This window comes from Eubalaena glacialis, chromosome 19 (assembly GCF_028564815.1).
Source record: "Eubalaena glacialis isolate mEubGla1 chromosome 19, mEubGla1.1.hap2.+ XY, whole genome shotgun sequence".
NCBI lineage: Eukaryota > Metazoa > Chordata > Mammalia > Artiodactyla > Balaenidae > Eubalaena > Eubalaena glacialis.
This window is the reverse complement of record NC_083734.1, coordinates 40,520,621-40,542,152: the sequence shown is the minus strand read 5'-3', so window position 1 is coordinate 40,542,152 and position 21,532 is coordinate 40,520,621. Positions and strand designations below refer to the sequence as shown.

At 40.3% G+C, this 21,532-nt stretch overlaps 1 protein-coding gene across 1 annotated transcript; it reads right to left on the bottom strand.

Annotated features, from left to right (window-relative positions):
- Positions 1-627: 627 nt before the first annotated feature.
- LOC133080817 (leucine-rich repeat-containing protein 37A2-like) lies at positions 628-19,913 on the bottom strand. The gene is given in 7 exon segments (XM_061176915.1): positions 628-712; positions 4,680-4,751; positions 11,418-11,489; positions 13,879-15,650; positions 15,653-17,120; positions 17,503-17,632; positions 19,898-19,913. Coding segments are annotated over 6 exon segments (3,594 nt in total). The 5' UTR covers positions 17,628-17,632; positions 19,898-19,913.
- Positions 19,914-21,532: the final 1,619 nt, after the last annotated feature.

Genomic DNA, 21,532 nt, shown 5'->3' with positions numbered 1-21,532 from the left:
ACACTACAGCTGAACACAAACGTCTTTTTCCATACCTCAGCGCTTCCTATTGGCCACAGATAATTCACTTCAGAGATATATGCTTTTTGAAAAATAATGTTCTGGGTGGCTGGGGAGAGCCCTGTGGTGCGTGTTCAGGAATTCTTTCTGCTTTACCATTTAAAAGAGCTAATAATGGTTGGGGAAGCACCCACACCTTTTGCTCGCTGAAGAATTCGGTGCTAAACTTAGTTCTTTGCAGCTCTGTGTTGCATACATTTTAAGCAGTTAGGAACTCTGCACATGAGCAGGAATCAAAGTGAAATTCAAAAGTGGAACTTCATGGACCATTCGCATATTGGAGAGGCATCAGTGGGATTCCATGACAATCTAATTTGAGTGTTTTTGCTTGGTGCCTTTTATTGCCCGTGCCAAAGATCAGTACTATGGAAAGCAGAGCGATTCATATATATGAGTTAAACAAGTCTCTTGGCCTCTTTGTACCTTACTTTCCTCATTTGAAAAAAAAAAATAAATGGCTCTCAAGACATACTTTCCAGAATTCATACTGGGCTTACACCCAGCTTACCAATAACTGCATGATGTTTTTACACACAGTTTTTTACATGTATTCATCTTCTATTTCACTTACAACTTGTGTAAAAACTGCATTCCATGCCAGGCCTGAAACGTTCCAAAGCTCAGTTCTGTGAGTAAATTGCAACCAAGATTTCTACAAAAAAAGACACAAGCAAAAGAAGAAGAAAAATATATATTCTTTCAGAACAGTTATCCTTTGGCAATAATTCTAATTTATATATGATGAAACATAACAACACTACTCCCTCCATACACTAAAGAAATCTCACTGTGGAAGACATTATGATTTATACTTTCATGATTATATATGTTGTGCATTAGATACAAAATAGTAAATGCTCATTAAATACTTGTGTTAAGTGATCTTTATTTCTCTAGAAAGGCAGCACTATTGACATTTTGGGCTGGATAATTCTTTGCTGTGGGAGGCTCTCCTGTACACTGTTGGATGTTTAGTAGCATCTCTGGCCTCTGTCCACTAGATGCCAGTAGCATATACAGTTTTGACAAGCAAAAATGTCTCCAGACACTACCAAATGTCACCTGCATGCAAAATCACCCTGGTTGAGAACCACTGCTCTATAATGATTCACTCTGATCTGTGTAATAATTCTCACACTAATCTTTGCTAGAGACAAAAAGGATTTGCTACAAAATTTTAGTAGTAATTTTAATCATATTTCAAAATGAGTAACAAATTAATTTTATAAAAAATTAAGCTTTACAAAAATTCCAAATATAATGAAGTTATACTTGTAACTTACATAACCTGCAAAAAAGGTAGTGGTTCAAATGTACGTCTTTCGATAGACTGTATTTTATTGCAGGATAAATCTCCAGGAAAAGTAAAAGGAAAATATTGCCTCAATTAGCTATTAGATATCTAATTAGTAGGAATAACTAGTAGACTTTAGAATGATAATAATAAATAAGAAGCTTTGGTCTAAACTCCAAACCTTAGGAATTATTATTTGAACCTTCCAGAGCCCCTAACCCTGCCTTCACCTCTCTTAAGAGTCTCACCTTCAGGATCTACATAAATTAAATATACAACTATAGATCTTGATAGATTTTGGAGGTAATCTTTCCTGAGAGCAGAAGCATTGATTAGAGTCCACCTTTCGTGGTCTCATCAAATTCTAGATTATGAGCTCAAAGTTTTTATCTCTATATATCATTATAATTTCTAATATTAAAAGGAATATTCTTATATTTACACACTTCCCAGTAGAGTTCTGTTTTTCTAGGTCAATTCATTACCAGAAGAAATAAAAGATACCCTTTCACACAACTTGAAAGGAAGTTACTTCTCTCATTAATATGTAACTTTAATTCAGTATTACACTTTCTATCATATTGACTTTTATTCGAAAATACCTACTCTAGACTATAGCTGACTATCTTATTTCCATTGATTCCAGCTTAGTCTCTCACTTCACCGGGATGGGTTTAACTGTCTTCTGACTGGTGTTTGCATCTCTACCCTCTCCCTTTCTAAGCCATCCTCCACGCGATCACCAGATTAACTCTCCGCAAGTGGTTCTCAAATACCAGCATCACTTGTGAACTTATTGAAGATACAAATACTCACCCCTACTCTGGACCTCTTGAATCAGTAACTATGGGGGTGGAGCTTGTGTTTTCACAAGCCCTCCAAGTGGTTGGTTCTGTTGCAGGCTAAAGCTTGTCCTAAAGCACTGCTGTGGTAACATGGTAGCTTGACATGTTATCCTTGGCTTGGCCTCCAAAGCCCTAGATGATCTGGCTCTAATCTCCTACTCTTCCCACTTGTACTCTACAGGTACTCAGAGTATTTTTCCTGTGTTTTGCCTTTCTCCCACTTTCCTTTCGCAAGCTTATTCTTCCCAAGGTGTCTGTCATTGATACCCAATGGCCCTTCGAGGTCCCGTTTAAACAGCATTGCTCTAGTAACATCTTCCCTGATCCAATTTGAAGTCTTTTTTTCCCTCTTTTGTGCTCCAATACCAACTTATAGCTCTCATTGCCCATATTCATTTCTTTCTTTAAATATAGCTATTTTTGCAACCCATTTCCTCTGAGCATAAACTCCTTCAAAGTATGGACTAGATCCTGCTTATGTGCATCGTCTATCATGTTTAAAACCAACGCGTGGACATAAAGCAAACTCAAATATTTATAAACTCAACAAATAGCTGGGGAGTGGATAGAAGGAGGAAATGACTGTTTTAAAAGAAATGTAGTTTTATTTCTTCATGGTGCCTCTACAGCACTTTGTCATTATGGTTTGAGCTTATATGTTTATTTCCCCTGTGAGATCATGAGTTGCTAAAAGGAGTCCTGTCTTACCCATCTTCGTGTTCACAACACTAGGCATAGTGCTGATTAGCATATTCTGTTTTCGCTATTTTATTGATTGGCATTTTTTTTTAAAGAATGAGAATAATTATGCTAACATGAAATAATCAGATTATAAAGTATTTCATAGTAGAAGTAATGAAGGGCCTATTCCACTGTGCAGTTATCTGATTTGTTTTTCTCCAAACTGTGTTTGTAAGGTTTGGAGCCCAGATGGCAGAGAAGAGACTAATATAAAGGTGATTGCCCCTTAAGGCTTGGAAGGTTTGATAATTAAAAGAACTATTTTTAGGGTCATGTGAGGCTCTTTATACCCACTTCCCTTAAGGCTTTTATATTTGCAAGAAGAATCTATTTGCTAAAGAGGATCATTAATTGGCTTAATAAGGATTAATGACATACACAGCTTTGGATGCCATGGACAAAGGACAAAAACTGAGCTTTTATAGCAAAAAACACAGTTATCTCCTTATCCCTAAATAAAAAGAAATACTAGGCAAGCATTTCCTCTTTGATAAAGAAGCTGGAGAGGGAATTCCCTGGCGGTCCAGGGGTTAGGACTCAGCGCTTCCACTGCTGGGGACCTGGGTTCAATCCCTGGTCAGGGAACTAAGATCCCACAAGTCGTGTGGCGTGGCCCAAAAAACAAAACAAACAAACAAACAAAAAACAGAAAAAAAAAAGGCTGGAGAGATTTTTGTTAGGGGCATTTCTGATATGCTTATTTAGTGTAAACATTTCTAAATATACCACTTAACCATCATCTTAAACATTCTTAATATTGGTATCACAATTCCTGCATCGAAATCCTTAACAACAGTTTGTTCTTTTGGTAACTTAATGTGTTCTTGACAATACTGATTTTATTTTTAAGACATTTTTTTTGGATGTGGACCATTTTTAAAGTCTTTATTGAATTTGTTACAATATTGCTTCTTTTTTTTTATGTTTTGGTTTTTTGGCCATGAGGCATGTGGGATCTTAGTTCCCTGACCAGGGATCGAACTCACACCCCCTGCATTGGAAGGCAAAGTCTTAACTACTAGACCACCAGGGAAGTCCCTTGACAATACTGTTTACATAATTCATCTGCTTAAATATTTAATATTTAAATGTTCATTTAATTTAGATTAAATTATCAAAGTTATGAGTTAATGGCATCATATTAATGTAAGTGTTCTATATTTTCTTGTCCTGTAGGGAACAATTTGAGGTTAACTTTAATTCCTCTCATTTCACTAAACCAACTTTTTCAAATCTTTTCTGTAAAGGCCAGATAAGTCAATATTTTAGGATTTGCAGGCCACATACAGTCTCTGTCACATATTTTTCTTCGTTTCTTTTTTTTCTCATTTACAGCCCTTTAAAAATCACTTTTAACTTATGGGCTGTATAAAAACGGACTGTGGGCCAGATTTGATCCACAGGTCATAAACAAAATATAAATACAGATGGACAGTATACGAACACTTACATAACAAGGTTCATATGGGAGTCTATAATTGCTCAGACCTCATTACCACTTTTCCTCTACAACTAAAGTGTATTTTTCTATCTATACCTTGTCTATATAATGAAAAAATTAAAAATGAATAGGAGATATTTAGTGCGAGTGATGGGCTGGGGCCCTACACAGACTTAAAGTATTGTAGAATTTTATTGCTAGAAGAAACTGAAGAGATTATCTAACTTGAACCCCTTAATTACTTTATAGATAATCTACTTTAGAGATAAGAACTCATAAATAAATATGATTAACTTACAAATATCGGAGGGATAGCAAGCCTTCAAAGGAGTCCTTATGTAATTCAGTCAAATAATTTTCACTGAGAATTCTGAAAAATGAAAAGGTTATTTCTGGATCAAACTGCAAAATAACTACAACTATATACTACGTAGGACTAACTCCTATATGTGGAGGAAAGCTGGGTAATGGTGCCACCTAAACAACCTAATTCTTATTTAATTTAGGGATGGTGATTTCTGCTCTGTTTTCATTTAAACCTTCTTTTCAGGTCCTCCTTTGTGTCCATCTCTCTCCATCACGCATGTGCACGCACGTGCACACACACACACACACACACACCCACGCCCCACCCACTCTTCCCACCAAATCATATATTAATGCCTATTCTCTAGATCACGAAGTCTCTGTTAGAACCCAGCTCTGGGTGGCACCAACGTTGCAGAGCTGCCCTTCCCTCCTCTCTTTCCCCAAACCTTATTGGGAAGTCCCACACACAACTGTATCAGGGCAAATGAAGCCATCTGATTTTTTTCCCCATTAAAAATTTTCTGAAAACTAAAATGTGCATAAAATATACATAACTGTTCAATAATTCAATTGAACAACTGTTCAACTGTTTAATAATTACAAAACAGACCCCCACGTAATACCATTCATGTCAGGAAAGAATCCTGCCAGCATCCCAGAAGACCCCGTGTGCCCTTTTCCAATCACAACCCTCTCTCTGACTTCCTAGAGGGAACCACTATCCTGACTTTAATAATAATTTCCTTGCTTTTTAAATGTAGTTTTGCCTTTTCTCTATCAGCCATAAACAACACAGTTTAGTCTTGCTTCTTCTTGAACTTTATATAAGTGGAATCATATTATATGTATTATTTTCCACATTGCTTCTTTCATTCAACATTATTTTGTAAAATTATTTTATTTTTGCCTCTAGTATGTAGTGTTGCATGTCCAACTAAATGAGGCTTCTGAGTATTTGAAAGTGGCTAATGTGACTGAGTGGAATTTTTAATTTAATTAATTTCAACTATTTTAAAATTAAAATTTAAAAAACTGATACTCAATGTAATTATTGGAAAATGTTTATATTAGCAACAATTTGCATATGTGATACTACATTTTTGACTGTAAATTTTATGAAATCTCAATACCGATCAAGTATTTGTAATAAAATTTAGCAACCAAGTTGTGATTTCAAAGAGTTAGTATGGGAAAAAAATGTAGATTCTCTCATTAATTTTTATATTGATTACATGTAGATATGATAATACTTTGGATATTTTTAAATACTTAGTATGAAAAAAATGTAGAATATCTTATTAATAATGTATATAATGATTACATGTTAAAATGATAATATTTTGTATATAAGGGTTAAGTAAAAGATATTAACATTTATTTCATCTGTTTCATTTTACTTTTGTTTTTAAGTGGCTACCAGAAAATTTAAGATTACTTATGTGGCTTGCATTATGTTTCTGATGAAGTGTATGACTTTTAAGTATGATTATACCACACTTTATTCATTCAACTGTTGGTGTATACTGAGATTTTTCTAGTTTTTATTTATTAAAAACAATACTGCTTTGAACATTCTTGTATTTGTATCCTGATACATATTTGCCTGAGTTTGTCTAGGATGTAATAGGGATACAAAATTGTTTCCTAAGAAGTTGTGCTATTTCAAGTTGGCCGATTGAAACATGTCAAGTCTCCACCCCTTCAACTTCCACCAAAATCCCTAAGAATGATAGAAAAGATATAACTTAAGAATGACAACCTTAGCTCAATGTGTGGGAGCAGCTCCACAAATGCTCCCCTACCAGAAACGTCCTGGAGCTACCTACAGGGTGATCAGTTGGAATAGTGCGGTAGGAGCAGCCTACAGCACACATCAACCCCACATCTTTCCTCCTTGATCCAGGCAGCAAAAGGTGTCTTCCTCTAGGCAGGGGCAATTGGTGTTAGAAAGGGGGCAAGGTCCCAGAATCCTGGAAGAAAGGTATGCACTCCCTGACTAGCCACCAGAAGTCACCTTCCACCTCTGCCTTATTCTCAGGGGAACCCATCGGGAGTAATAAGCCCCAACAGCTCATTTCACTTCTCCCCTAAAGCTGGGAAACAAACGCAGTAGAATCTCAACTACAAAGATGAATTACACTCAGGAAGGACCAAACAATGTGAGAAAGCCAACTCCATTAAGGACAGAAAACAAAAACAAACATAAGAGCTTATAGCCAATGAATCAGAGTTAACAAAGCACAAGAGGACCTTAGGATAGCACAATTATTACCCTCAGACAGATGTAAACAGATAGTGCATCCATTAATCAACTCAAGAATATACGAATGAAAAGTGTTAGCAATAATAAAAAATCTCAGTATATGAGAAGCAGAAATGACAGTTAAAGAATAAATTAGGAAACTGAGAGATCCAGCCAATGACTTCTCCAGAACGCAGAATGAAGGGAGCAGGAACGATTCACAGTCAAGCCTGACGTCTGGGTCTGCCAGAGGAATGTTGAGCCCTTTGCTTCCGCTGGTCTCACAATAAAGACTAGGAACATGCTGTGGGGAGGAGGGGGTGGTGTTTTGCACCTGTTTCTTATAGCTGATAAGCAGGAAGGCACATAGCCAGTATCCCAAGAGTGGAGTGAGGGAGTAGTAGAGAGAGCCAGTACAGAAGAAACTCTATAAGACGTCAAAGGTAGGTTTCTCGTGCCTGGAAGAATCCCCTTCCTTGCAGGTAATATTAACAGTGGTACATCCTTCAGGAGCCTTGGGGATCTGAGCACAGGCTATGTTGCCTTGTGAAACTACTTCCACTGAGTTCTGCATTTAAAACCTTCTGCTTTTCACTCACAGTGTCTCTTGGTCACATATTTATATTAATTCCATCTCATAGCTTAATTCCAGCTCATAAATTAATTCTTTACTCATAGCTTATGAGAATTAAAATATTACTACCTGGAAACTCTGCAACTCAGTTATTAAGGTGGTTCATATTATACAGAATATAGTCACACACATTTTTAAAAGATCACTAAAACAAAAACACAAAAGACTTCAATTCCCACAAAGAACTCTTGGAGCCCTGAGCATGCTTCAAAGACCCTGACCTCAATTTGAAATTCACCATGTTAGAAGGAATCGCAGTGACTGTCAGAATACATGTTAGGGGGAATGGTCAACAGATGGTGCTAAGATTGATTGTTTTCTCACCTCTAAGTAGTGGTTTCATATTTCCATGGAAATGATCCAAAAAGAAAAAAACCAAATCAATATGTCCAACGACATTTATGGTAACCCTTTTCATACCTTCAAAGGTAGGAAAAAACTCTACCTCCTCATATCGCATGACAAAACTGTATGTATATACCATAAATGATATACAAACGTCACAGGAAATGATGGTATATGAAAAAAAGCTACACAAATGTGGAACTCATATATACTAATTATAACTTTGAACGTTGGCAAGGATTCAGTAAGTACAGCAAAGAGATGGAGCTGATCCTCAACTCTTTATGGCACGGTCTTCTCTGATTGGCTGATGCCCATATCAGACTGGTTAGAGTTTGAATATCATGGTAGGACAGGGGTTAACCAAACAGTATGTATTTCAAATTAATGGGGTTCCTTTCTGTGAAGTTGTTTGGATGATAGGATAGTAGAAATTTTAAAAATAACAACGGTATATTCAGCCTAGAAGTAAAGTTTAGACTGAGAATGAGTCAGTCACCAAAAAATTACCCAAAAAGGAGCTTCAAATAAGCAATAACTGAATAACTGGAATAAAATACATTAATCTGTAGAACTCCAAATATTCATTTTGACTGAAGAAAAAATTTTAAAACTATGGGGAATCAGAGTTAAAGCCAGATCTAAAACTTTCTCACACCATGAAAATATCAAAACCAGGCATGAAGTAACATTTAAGAAAGATCCATGTCTAACTTCTGACCAGGGTTCTGGTCTAAGGCAATCTTCCGAATTTCACATTCATTCTTGATTCTGTATTATTGACAATTATCCTTCTCTCCACCTCTGTAACTTCTAGGAAATTGAGAGGGCTCAGGGTTTGTTTGTTTGATTGATTTAACTATATATATAATGCAAACAAGAGGCCTTTCTGGAACTGATTTACTCTCCTTCCCCTGCTTTCTTTCTCTCCAAAGTACTTAGCAATGCTTGAAATTATATCTATCTATTTATTATACTTATATACTTATTTTTATATATTTGTAAACCCCCTGAGAACTGGGATACTTGGGCTGTTTCATTCTTGGGCCTGAAACCCTAGCATGTAAAACGGTTCCTGGCATATCGTAGATACTCAAAAAATATTTATTGAATGAATTCAGGAAGTGACAAGTTATCAACTATCAGATACTTTTACTTAAAACAAATTATCCATTTATCGTCACTCATGAGGATAAGTACAGGAAAAGAAATGTCTTTCTTCTCCCCTACATTTGTGACTCAATCTTTTGAGACAAGAATCCTTTGAGAATTTCATAAAAGCAATGGTTCTTTTCCCTAAAAAACTGCACTTTCTTGAACACACGCAAAAGTGTGCATGCAATTTCGACTTGTGGATCATCCTTTTAGGGCAGAGGTCTGTGAATAGAGAGGACTGAATCCAGAGTGCCAAACTTGGATGGGAAATAAAATTACATCTCAGTTTTCACAAATCTCTAACTAAAATCAGCACTTCCTTCCATTATGAATGTAGGCAACAAACCACAGTAGATCAGCAGTAGAGTTAATTTGGTCCCCAATAGAAATCACAGGTCATTTCATATCACGTATATGCTGCAGATACCTCGAAATATCATTTATTCTCATCACTACCCTGGAGTTATAATATTTATTAGACCTACCACTATATCTTGTTATTTAATGTGTTAAGAGAAGCATATTTATTACTATTTCACTAATTTTAAAAATATCCTGAAAACTATTACAATATAGTTGGTTTCCTTTGTTTTTCTATATATTTGACTTATTATACATTTTAAAACATTATCCCAAGAACATAAGCTTCTGCAGCTTGCCAAAGAGGTATACACGGGGGAGCAGGAGGTTAAGAAATTCTGCTTTGGGGAACCACTGACCTCAAGTTAGGAACCTCTGCTTATAAGGTATAAACCTCAAGCTGACTTAGAAATCTTCAAACCTTACCAGACTCATGTTATAGTGTATCGCCTCCCAAACACATGCTTTTTAAAAATTAATTTTTAAATTTCAATTTATTTTTTAAAAATATGTCATATATATTCACATCTCAAAATTCCAAAAATACGTAGCACACAATTCAAACTTTTTCTCTTACCTCTGTCCCTCAGTCTACCACCCCCCTCCACTCCCAGAGGAAATTAAGTTATCTATTTCTTGTGCCAAATGACTTTCATTTTTCTTACAAGTTTGGGAAATAAAATCTCCAAGTTAGATACTATCACGGGAAATATAAACTACATATACTATTTAGGAAATCTGTAAATTAAAACAAATTGCCTGGTTCTAGCATTTTTTTCCTTACCAATAAGATATCAGACTAAGGGGGCATCTCTTTAAGGGTGGTCATAACACCTGTTTTTAGATTGACTGTTATGTCTTTTATTATTAATTCAGAAGTCACTTATGACTTCGTCTATTCAAGTTGAACTAAGGATATGACCACAGACTGTCATGAAAAATTACTTTGAATGTTTTTTTCCAAAATCACTTATGTATCTAAACTGACTTTTTCTACAAATCAATAAAAAAAATAGTAACAGAAAAATGGGCAAAGGACAGACAATTCAGAGACGAAATACAAATGTTCAGTAAACATATAAACATATTTAAGTTCACAAGTAATAAGAAAAATTCAAATTCAGATGGGACCCCTTTTATTCACCCGGCAGATTAGCAAAAAAAAAAAAAAGGGAGAATATCCAGTGGTGGAAGGGTGTGGGGAAATGAATGTCATCACAGCAGGATGACTGGAGTATAAGCTGGCACAACTTCTTTGAGGGCAATTAAAATTTTATATCTAAATAGTCTTAACCCCAACAATCCCATTTCTAGAGAACTATTCTATAGAAATAAATGACCAGGCTCACAAAAATGCATGTACAAGGATATTCATTGCAGCAATGCAAGTAACAAGAAAACTGGACATAATCTAAGCATCCTTCAATAGGGGCATTATTAAACTGTGATACATTCATACTATGGAATATTATGCAGGAGCTTAAATGAATGGGGTAACCCTCTATGTACTGGGAAGGAAAGAAATCTAAGACATATCATGAAATGAAGGAATCAAGTTGCAGGATGTTACTTATGTAAAAAAAACATAAGAAAAACACACAAACCTATTTTGCTATCTGTAAATATGTAGGTACTCAAACGTATGGAAAAGAGTCTGGAAGGATTAATACTAAACTCAAAGTAGTGGGTGGGGGATTAGGGCACAAGGAGGGTTTTCACTATACCTGTTATTTCATTATTATCTATTGAGAATATGATCATGTATTACTTGTATAATGGAAAATAAGTTTAAATTGGCTCTTACTGATTTTAAAGAGGTCCTGCCAAATTTAATTTTTAAAATAAACACAGAATTTCAATCATTAGGCTGCTTTGGGATATGGAAGGGGAAATACCTTTTCTCACAGGTATTGACCTCAAAATTCTGGACCAAGAAAGAGCTTACAATGCAGTTAACTTTTTGTATTCATATTTGGGGAGAGTATACTCACAGCTTCTCAGCCCAGCGGTATGCCTTCCATATACTTTCAGCAATGTAAGAAATAGAGTTTCCTTGGAAATTTCTGTGAAGAAACACAGTTCATATCCTTGAATAGGTAGGAAAAGAATGTAGAGAATAAGGAAAAGAATCATGGCCACCGTGTGGGGAATATTCAAATGCAGAAAAGACCAGCTTTCTAATTCCCACAGCTTATCAGCTTCCCAGTGTGCACAATTAATAAAAACATACCGTGAGGCCACTGGCACAAGCAATGAGGCATCTCCTCAGAACCTGAACTTCCTATCTGTCCAATTTCTTGGATACATAATGCCAATTACTTTTTTTCCAAAATCACTTATGTGTCTAAAATGACTCCTACAAATCAATGAGAAAAATGGCAAACATTTATCAATATCAGCAAATGAATATAAAGAAATCCTATGCTAGGCAACACCAAAGCTTTGGCTCAGTGCCCTCAGAATCTGTCCAGGTGTTAGAAGGATACAGGCAATTAGAAATTAGAGGGACTAATACGAAAATATCTCTTAAGCATATTGCATAGGGAAAAGTACAAGTTACTGAGCAAGGAGTAAAGTTATTACCTCATTAGGGGAACAAAATGCAAAGGAAAGAGCTCGGAAGGAAGGACACACATCAAAACAGTAACAGGAGTTACCTTATTGGTGGTAGGGAAGGTGGGGTGGAATTTTCACATTTTATCCTATATACTTCTGTGACATTTCTATTTTTAAACAGTGAGAATGTATCCATGAATTAGACATGTTTAAGAGAAGCTGTTAAATGCCTGAGGTTCAGTTTGAACCACTAACTCAGTGGATGACTTTGAATCTTTAGCTTTAGCTTTGTCCTCTTCCCTCAGCAACAATGTGACTGTTCAGTTTACATGCACATTTTTCACGCGAGTCAGAAATACGTCATAACGGATACCTGTCTGCCCATCTGCCTGAGGGACATTTCCACTCAAACAGAGCCTTCTGGTTGCTTTATGCTCACCAACAAAAGATGCCTAAGACTGAACTCATCTCCCTCAAAACTGACTCTGCTTCTCAACTGCTGGATTTCCACCTGTTATACCACCATCATTCTGCCCATCAACACATGTGATTTGTCTCTTTCCTGTACTACAATCCCCCAACTCTAGTCAATTACTACATCTTGTCAGTTTCTCCTCTGAGGTACTCTGGGGATTTTCTTTCCACTTCCCTCACAACCACTCTAATTTGGCCCCTTCTCACTTTACTCCTAGATTTTGCTAAAGCATTCTATTTGGTCTCCCTGAATCAAGCTTTCGTCTCTAGATCGCTCTACATATGAAATCTAAAATAAGCCTCTTGTTTTAATCATTTGTCTCTCTTGCTTGAAAACTTGCAGTGGCTCCCCACATCTTACAGCGTAACTTTCAAACCCCCATTGCCGATAGCCAAGGTTTTTCATAATCCTATCTTTCATTGTTGCCTAACCCAATTCTTTACAGCCAGACTAATCTATTAAATTCTGATCATCTCTGCAGTCACACCTTTGCCTAGACTGTACTGCCTATTATTCTTCTGACAAATCACAGCCAATCTTTAAGTCCCAGCTAAAGATTTAGCTTATCCATGCAGCCTTCCGTGACCTCCACACCCCTGTGATTACAGGTTCTGGTGAACTACAGCACCTATCTGTATTTCTCTTAACACTTAATTATGTATCACCTCCCTTTTAAGGCATATCCCCTTTCTTCCCACTTGTCATTGTCGTGTTCTGGAGACAATGCCATACACTTCTGTGGCTCCCACAGTACTTAGCCCTGAGTTGGGCACAAAATGGGTGCTACATATAGAAAGCCAGGGGACGAAGATGAGTTCTAGATATAACTGAGGGATTGAATAATAATAATAGCTGACACTAAAATATATGCTAGGCACTGATAGAAGACCTTTACCTACATTAACTCATCTAAATCTCCCAATGAGATTGGAGTCATGGGGAGATTTAGGAGTCATAGGAGTCATCCTATGAGAGGATGACTACCATAATCCCCATTTTAAGGTGAGGAAATTGAGTCATAAAGCTAATAAATGACAGACCTGGGTTCAAACCCAGGTAGTCTGGCTCCGGAATCTCTACTCTTAACCACTTTGTTGTATTACCACCAATGAGATGGGGAGAGGGACGTGTTGCTGTAAAGAGGATGGAGTAAAGATGGGAGAAGAGTAGATGTTAAGGAATTAAATAATGGGGTAAAAAATGGAGAAGGAAAACAGAAGGGCAATTAAAAGTAAAAGATTGGAGGAGAGGGAAAAATAGTAAGAAGGAGAATGAAGATAAGGAATCACTGACAAACAAAAGGTGGAAACAGAAAGTCAGTCAATGTGGATTGGGGAGATAAGGAGGACCCAGGAAGACCTGAAGAAAGGCTGCCATGTCAGGCAGGATGCAGAGAACAAATGAGGAAAGGCGAATCTTACATGATGGTGAAGGTGCCGTTGTAGGCGTTAGGCTCTGGCTCAGGCACTCTGTGGAGCTTCTGCTTTGGGCTGAGACCAACACACGACAGTGTCTCATTTTTGCAGGTACAGAGCTCACATATGCTGATGTTTGTGGTGGCATTCTGTTCTGGCTGCTTCTTTTCTGGGGTGTATTTTACACCAGGAAGACCAGTGGATACTGAATACTGAGTCGAAGGAAAAAGGACCGTCTCAGATGGCCTTGGTTGCTGAGATATGTTAACTCCCAGGTCCACAGGTGGAACTGTGACTTGAGTCAGGTTTGGCTGTGCAAGTGTCACCTGAGGGTGTTTTGGAGGGGGAGCTGTAGTCTGCTGCAGGGCTGTAGAATGTTCACACTCTGTAGTAGGTTCTGGACTTGTGGTAAGCTCCAGGTCCAAAGGTTTAACTGTGATACTGCGTGAGGTTGGATGCTCAGCATGATCCTGATCTGGTGCTGGAACTGTCACCTCGGGATACAATGGAGACTGAGCTACAACTTCCTTAATGAGCTCTGGAGGCTGAGCTTGGGTCTGCTGCATAGTTGGAGAAGGTTCATCCTCCATATTGGAGTCCAGAGTTAACATAAGTTCCGGGTCCAAAGGTTGAACTGTGACCTCAGTCAAGGTTGGATGCTGAGCCTGAACTTGCTCTGGATTTGGAAGTGTCACCTCGGGGTATGTTGGAGGAACTATAGTCTCCGGCAGGGGTGTGGAATGTTCAGCCTCCATAGTAGGTTCTGGAGTTGTGGTAAGCCCCTGGTCTAAAGGTTGAACTCTGACACTGGGTGATGCTGGAGGCTCAGTGTGATCCTGATCTGGTGCTGGATCTATTGGGTTCTGATATACTGGAGGCTGAGCTACAAAAACCTCCTTAGGTGGTTCTGGATGCTGGGTTAAGGTCTCCTGCATGGTTGGAGAAGGTTCATCCTCCTTAGTGGGTTCGGGCCCTATGGTCAGTTCAAGGTCCAAAGGTTGAATTGTGACCTCAGTCAAGGTTGGATGCTGAGCCTGAACTTGCTCTGGATTTGGAAATGTCACCTCAGGGTATGTTGGTTGAGTTGGGGCTCCCTGCTGAACTGGAAAAGGTTCAACATTTTCAGTGGGGGTTGGATGCTGATCTGAAACCTCTTGCTGGACTGACAAAGGTTCCAACTGCTCAGGGGACACTGTAGACTGAGCCGAGTTTTCTCGTTGGGGTGGAGAAGTTTCAACCTCATTAGTGAACGCTGGAGTTACGATAAGTGCAAGATCCACAGGTTTAACAGTGACATCGGGCCGCTGCATAAGCTGAGCTTGATCCTGACCTAGAGGAGAAACTGTTGTCACATGATGCTCTGGAGAGAAAACTACAGTCACATTAGAGAGCTCTGGAGACTGGGTTGGAGAGGATTCAACCTCACCAGGAGACTGTGGATGCTGAGCTGTGGCTTCCTGCTGAGGTGGAGAAGGTACAACCTCAGGAGCCTGTGGATGCTGATCTGGAGTCTCCTGCTGGGTTGTGGCAGGTGTAACTTCTTCTCCTGGATGCTCTGGATACTGAGCTGGGGTCTCCTCTTGTACGGAAGGTTTATTATGTGTACCGGCTTCTGGAGATTGGGCTGAAGCCTCCTGTTGAACTGGCAAAGGTTCAACCTCCTCAGGTGGCTGTGAAGGCAGCGTGGGGGCCTCATGCTGGGTGGTAGAAAATTCTGCATTAGTAAGGGGCACTGAGGGCTGAGCTGAAGGCTTGTGCTGATTTGGAGAAGGTCCCACCTTTCTGGTGTGGGTTCTTTTGTTATGGTAAGCTCCACATCTGCAGGTTTGACAGCGACACTGGATAAGTTTGAATGCTCAGCGTGACGGTGACTTGGAGGTGAAACTGTCATTTCAAGATGCTCTGGAGGTTGAGCTGGCTGCTCCTGTTGAGTTGGAGAAGGTTCCACCTCCCCTGAAGAAGGCTCTGGAGGCTGAGCTGGTTGCTCCTGCAGGGTTGCAGAAGGTTCTGTCTCCGCTGGAGACAGAGCTGGGATCTCCTGCTGGGTTGGAGAAGATGCTGCCTCATTAGGGGGCTCTGGAGACTGAGCTGAGGCTTCCTCCTGGGTTGCAGAACTTTCAGCTTCTCCAAAAGACTCTGAAAGCTGAGCTGGGGTCTCCTGCTGGGTTGCTGGTTTCACCTCCTCAGGAGGCTCTGTAGGCTCAGAAGGCTGAGTCGGTTGTTCCTGTTCACTTGGAGAAGGCTCAGCTTCCACAAGAGGCTCTGGAGGCTGACCTGTGGTCTCCTGCTGGGTTGGAGAAGGTTCAACTTCCCCAGGAGGCTCAGAAGGCGGAGCTGGTTGCTCCCGCTCACTTGAAGGCTCCACCTCTCCAGGAGGCTCTGGAGGCTTAGCTGAGGTCCCTTGTTGGGTTGGAGAAGATTCTGTCTCCTCAGGATGCTCAAGAGGTGGAGCCAGGGCCTCCTGCTGAGCTGTAGGAAATTCAGCTTCCGGAGTGGGCTCTGGAGTGATGGTAAGTTCCAAATCCAGAGGTTGAAGTGTAACACTGGGCAAGTTTGAATGAGCGTGACGCTGAACGCCAGGTAGAGATGCTACCTCATCACTCACTGGAATTTGAAGTACATACTCAGTAGGGAACCCTGGAGTCTGAGCTGGGGCCTCTTGATGGAGTAGAGAAGGTTCAACCTCCTCAGGGAGCTCTGGAGGCTGAGATGGGGCCCGCTGCTGGACTGGCGGAGGTTCAACCTCCTCAGGGCTCTCTGGAGGATGAGATGGGGTCTCCTGCTGGACTGGAGAAGGTTCAGCCTCTTTTGTGACCTGTGGAGTTATGGTAAATGCCAGATCCAGAGGTTTAACAGTGACATTGTACAAGTTTGACTGCTGAGCTTCATTTACCCCATGATGTGCTACTGGTCGAACTACAACCTCCTTAAGTGTCTCCAAAGGCTGGGCTAGGGCCTCCTGAGGACTTGTAGTTTCTAGTTCCTCAGGGGCCTCTGAAGGCTGAGATGGAGCCTCCTGCTGAAGTGGAGGTGGTTCTACCTCTTCAGTGGGCTCTGGATGCTGAGCCCGGGCCTCTGCCTGGGGTGAAAAAGATTCAACCTCCTCAGGGGTCTGTGGATGCTGAGCAGGGGCCTCTTGCTGGGGTAAAGATTCAGCCTCCTCAGTGAGCTCTGGATGACGAGTTTGGGCCTCCTGCTGGGATGGAGAAATTTCAGCTTCCTCAGAGGGCTCTGGAGGTTCATCTGGGCTCCCCAGAAAATCCGTAGGTAGGCTCTCCTCAGGGTAAAAGGCATCCATCCATACTGGGATCTAAATAATCACCCTGCAACTGTTGTTCTAGACCCTGAGTTTTTTTTTCAAATTGGCCTGCAGTTCCAACAACTTTGGCAAGCCGTTGATGCTGAACTAGATCTTTCTTCAGGTTTGGGGGTGAAACAATAAACTTCACTGGTTTTGAGCTCTTACTACCTAGAGGTGGAACAAGTATTTCAAATGATTGGTGACCTTCAGCCTGATCTAGACCTATGTTTTTAGTCTTACTTTTGTGTCAAGAAGGCAGAACCAAGGCCTGATTCTGATTCCAATCCAGCACTGGAACTTTCTCTGGGAGCTTTTGATGTTGGGTTTGCTTGTTATTCAGATCCTGATGTGGAACAGCAAACTGATCTGGCCCTGTAGGCAGCTCTCCAACCGAATCCGTGTCCGCGTATGGAACCTCAGTCTCAGTCAACTCCTGATGAGGCGGGGCCAACATCTGGACTGGAGACGAGGACGTCAAGTAATTAAAGCCCCCGGCTTCTGCCAGGGTGTAAGGGCATGGGGCAATTTGGGAGGGGGGTCTGAGGCGTGTGAAGACCAAGCCTCGGTCAGCCGCGGGGGGGGTTGGGGGTCACCTGGACGGGGCCCAGGGCCCACTCCGGAGGCTGAAATGCCTGGACTAGAAGCCACAGTTGTTGCCACGTGAGGAAGAGCCGTGGCAACCAAAGGCGCAGCCGGGACATAACACGCGGCGGCTCCCAGGCGCAGTGACCCAGGCCACTGAGGAGCCGGAGCCACATCCTGCGTCCGAGCTGAACCGCTATGCCAGCGCCGACGCCAGGGCTCACGTTAGCAACCGCGCGCCCCTCCCCCACCTAACGTCCCACCCGTTATTTATGACGTGTTTAGTTCCGCCACCTTTATTAGGTTCGTGCGGAGATCCAATCCGCGCCACCAGAGTGGGCCTTTTTCCCAGAGTCCCCAGGGCGCAAGCCATCCTTCCCCTTGCAAAGGCGACAATTACCTCCTGCCGGGCCCTCTTCCCAAGCCCTCCCTGCCCTCCCTGGCCCCAAACAACGAGGCGGGATTTGAGCTGGAGACCCGAGTGGCCCCAAACTCCAGCGGCCCAGGGGTGGAGGGGGGTTGGGAAGGATGCAGAGCTTCCCAAGGAAACCGCAAGACCTGGCATTCTGGGAAATTCAAAAGTGCTAGTCCAGTTCAGGCAATCTGAACTCTTCCTCCTCAAAGCTCAAGTCTGAGAGGCATTCTTCCTCCCTTTGGCCACACGGCCGACAAGAAAAGTAGCTGACCTGCAAAATGAGCACCAGTTAGGGTGGCGGGAGGGGAGCACACCTTACAGTTATTCTAAAATGTTGCCATTTCCTCCAAACGCTCAGTATTCACGTCTCATTATTAATTCACCACTCTATTATTAGCGGTTACCACTGAATCAGTGATGACTCCAGAACTTCTGTAGGAGGGGTTTGGGGCAGGTGAGCAATTCATTCTGGGAAAGAGAGTCTAAAACCAAGTGTATGGCCCTTTACGTTAGCATGGGAAAACTTCCCCCATCCCACCTTGTCTCAACAGAGCCGTTAATCTAGAAAAAACTACAGTGTCGCTTTTCAGAGGTCTACCCTGTGTGCACACATGGAGAAGACACTTAGAATGTTAAAGTCAGCATGGTAAGTAATTTTCTTGAAATACTGTAACTAGCATCCAGTTTACTTTCTTCACAGTCCTTTTCATAATCTATTTAATTTTAGTCCTTTTTAATTGTCTGGTACACCTTTAACACCTAAACTCCAAGAGAGAAGGAGCTTCATCTTATTTCCAGTGCCTAGCACATAATGGTTTCTAAATGGAACTGATTCCAAGATTGGCCTCATTCAGGAATGGATCTGTTGTTATAATCAGCTTTCCGAAATCTTTAGTATCAATAAGGAGTCCTTTCCTCTCACATTTCACAGGAAGCTAGACTTCTTAAAGCCCAAACATGGAAACGTTTGAAGTTTCCTTGACTGATTTAAATTGAATTAAATTAATTATTTTGTACAGGAAAAACTTTCAAAATTTTTACATTTTTCAGACCATAACCACCTTTTCTTTCTCTACTTTCTTCCCTTCAAAACAAACTTTGCAACATTGGGGTGAGTTAAATAATCAGAAATCTAGCCCCAAATTAAACTCTCAATGACATGAAACACATTTTTTGCTCCTTTTTAATAAAAATCCTATATGCAGTACATTAATGTTTTCTTTTAGAAATTACGTTGACAACTTAATCCCTAATTCGAGGCATCCATATAATTGATTTACAGAAAGGTTCTTCCGCAAAATATTTAACACCAGATATATATGAGATGCTGAGATCTGGGTAATATACCTTACTTGAAAGGCATGAATAGTTTTTAAACACTGTAGCATAATCACACTTAAGGCCGTAGTTACTTTGTTCCCAAATCCCTGCAATTCTATTTGAGGGGAGTTCTAAAAGGCCTGTGTCTTCTCCTGTGTCCACAACTGTAGACGTACACTGATGGCCCTCAATCCTGCTCTCCAAACTTCAAATAAGGGGCCAGAGACAAGGCTCGGGACTTGGAGAAGTCCTAGAAATTCCCTGCCTCAAAAGCAGTTTCAGAGTTTCACATTTTCCGAAGGTTGACAGAGCTGAGTAGACATGCCAAAGTCTTCCAAATCCTGCTGGTTGTTTTGAATTATGGCTACACTGGCTGTGTATCCCCTTGAGTTTTTATCTCCACATACTTGAATTAAATCCTGTTGTTCCTCTTCGGTTCTAGCATCTGTGACCTCTTCACAGGGTCTATATGCCACAGCTATTTTACCACTTTCTGAAATAAAGTTAACAAGGATCAATTCAGAAGTTTTCTTGTTCTAAAACTTCCTGTATACAATGGTAGCACCCAATAATTAGACATTCTTTTGATTTCTAAAAGCAGAAAATAAGAGCATTTTCCTAGAAGTGCCCTCATCTGACACTTCAGTTTTTATCATAATTATTTGTGAAAAAATATATAAGAAGTGTCAACTTTGGTTCAAAAACCTTTATGATCTTAGAAATAAGAACTAAGGAATAATGACATAGGAATTAAAAGCTGTGGAAACAAAAATGTTCAATCACAATACAATTAAATAGGAAGGCATTAGGTGGGGGTCAAAGTGAATTCAAACCTGGGATAGGTACCACTGGACTACAATAGATACTTCATATTAGAAGCAAGGCAAGTGCCTACTCCTTGGGACCAAAATTCTACTAGATACAATGAACAAAGCTTTGGAGACAGAGACAGAGAGAGAGGGCATTTGAACCCTCTACTGGCAGAAACTGGCCCATGTGCCTTTTGGACAATACAGCTTTCCTCAAGGCAAGCTAGAGCCACCAGGCTTTTTGGTCTAAGGAGTTTTGAGTACATATAAGGAATACCTTTGCATATTAGGGACAAACAACCCAGACATTTAGTTTGGTTCTTAGAGGTTGTTACCCAGAGTTGACAGCTGATGGAGATTCTGCCTGATGACCAGGGAAGTCAAACATCACTGGAAGGACTGCTCAGGCTGGAAGGCCAAGACCAATCCAGGGTCAACTCTTACAAGCAAATAAGGTCTCTGACAACGTAGCTAGGATTTCTCAGTCTCTAAGCCTCCAGGGCTGTGAAGCAGGGGAGCAATTCTGTTCCGGGAATCTACTAATCATAAAGTTTCCTTTGGGCACAGCCTGTCACATTCTCACCGCTGTATAACTAACTCGATAGGCAACACAGTCAATGCTATTCAGTAGCATGACCACTTTCAAGGCTCACAAAAACGTAGCCGATTATTATATAAGAATCATATTCACCCAATATATCAGAAATGAAAACTGAAATTAATGGATTCCAAAAACATAATCTAATAAACTCTTCAACAAGAAAACAACAATGATAATAATAATAGTCAATATATTTTGTCTCCTTACTATGTTTCAGGCATAGTTCTAAGCTTTTGACATTCATCATCTCATTTACTCTTACAATATCCCCCATTAGGTGATAAGCTGAATTACTAACCCTATTTGCAGATAAAGAAATTGCAGCTTAGAGACGTTAAACACCTTCAAATGTCTCTGGCTAGGAAAATCTAAAATTGCAACAACAACAACAAAAAATTCTAAGAGACAAAGTTAGGACTCAAACACAGGTGTCCAAGGCTTATAATCACTACACTATTCTGTATGATAAGCAAGCAATTGAGGCAGAACTGGATCAAACACTTTCTGTATGAACTGAGGCAAGTCATTCTACATCTAAACACCGGGGACAATAATAGTTGCTGTCGTTTTTCTCATAAATGCCACAAAGAACAAATTTAAGACTGCTGCTGTGAAAGCATCTGGTGAATGAA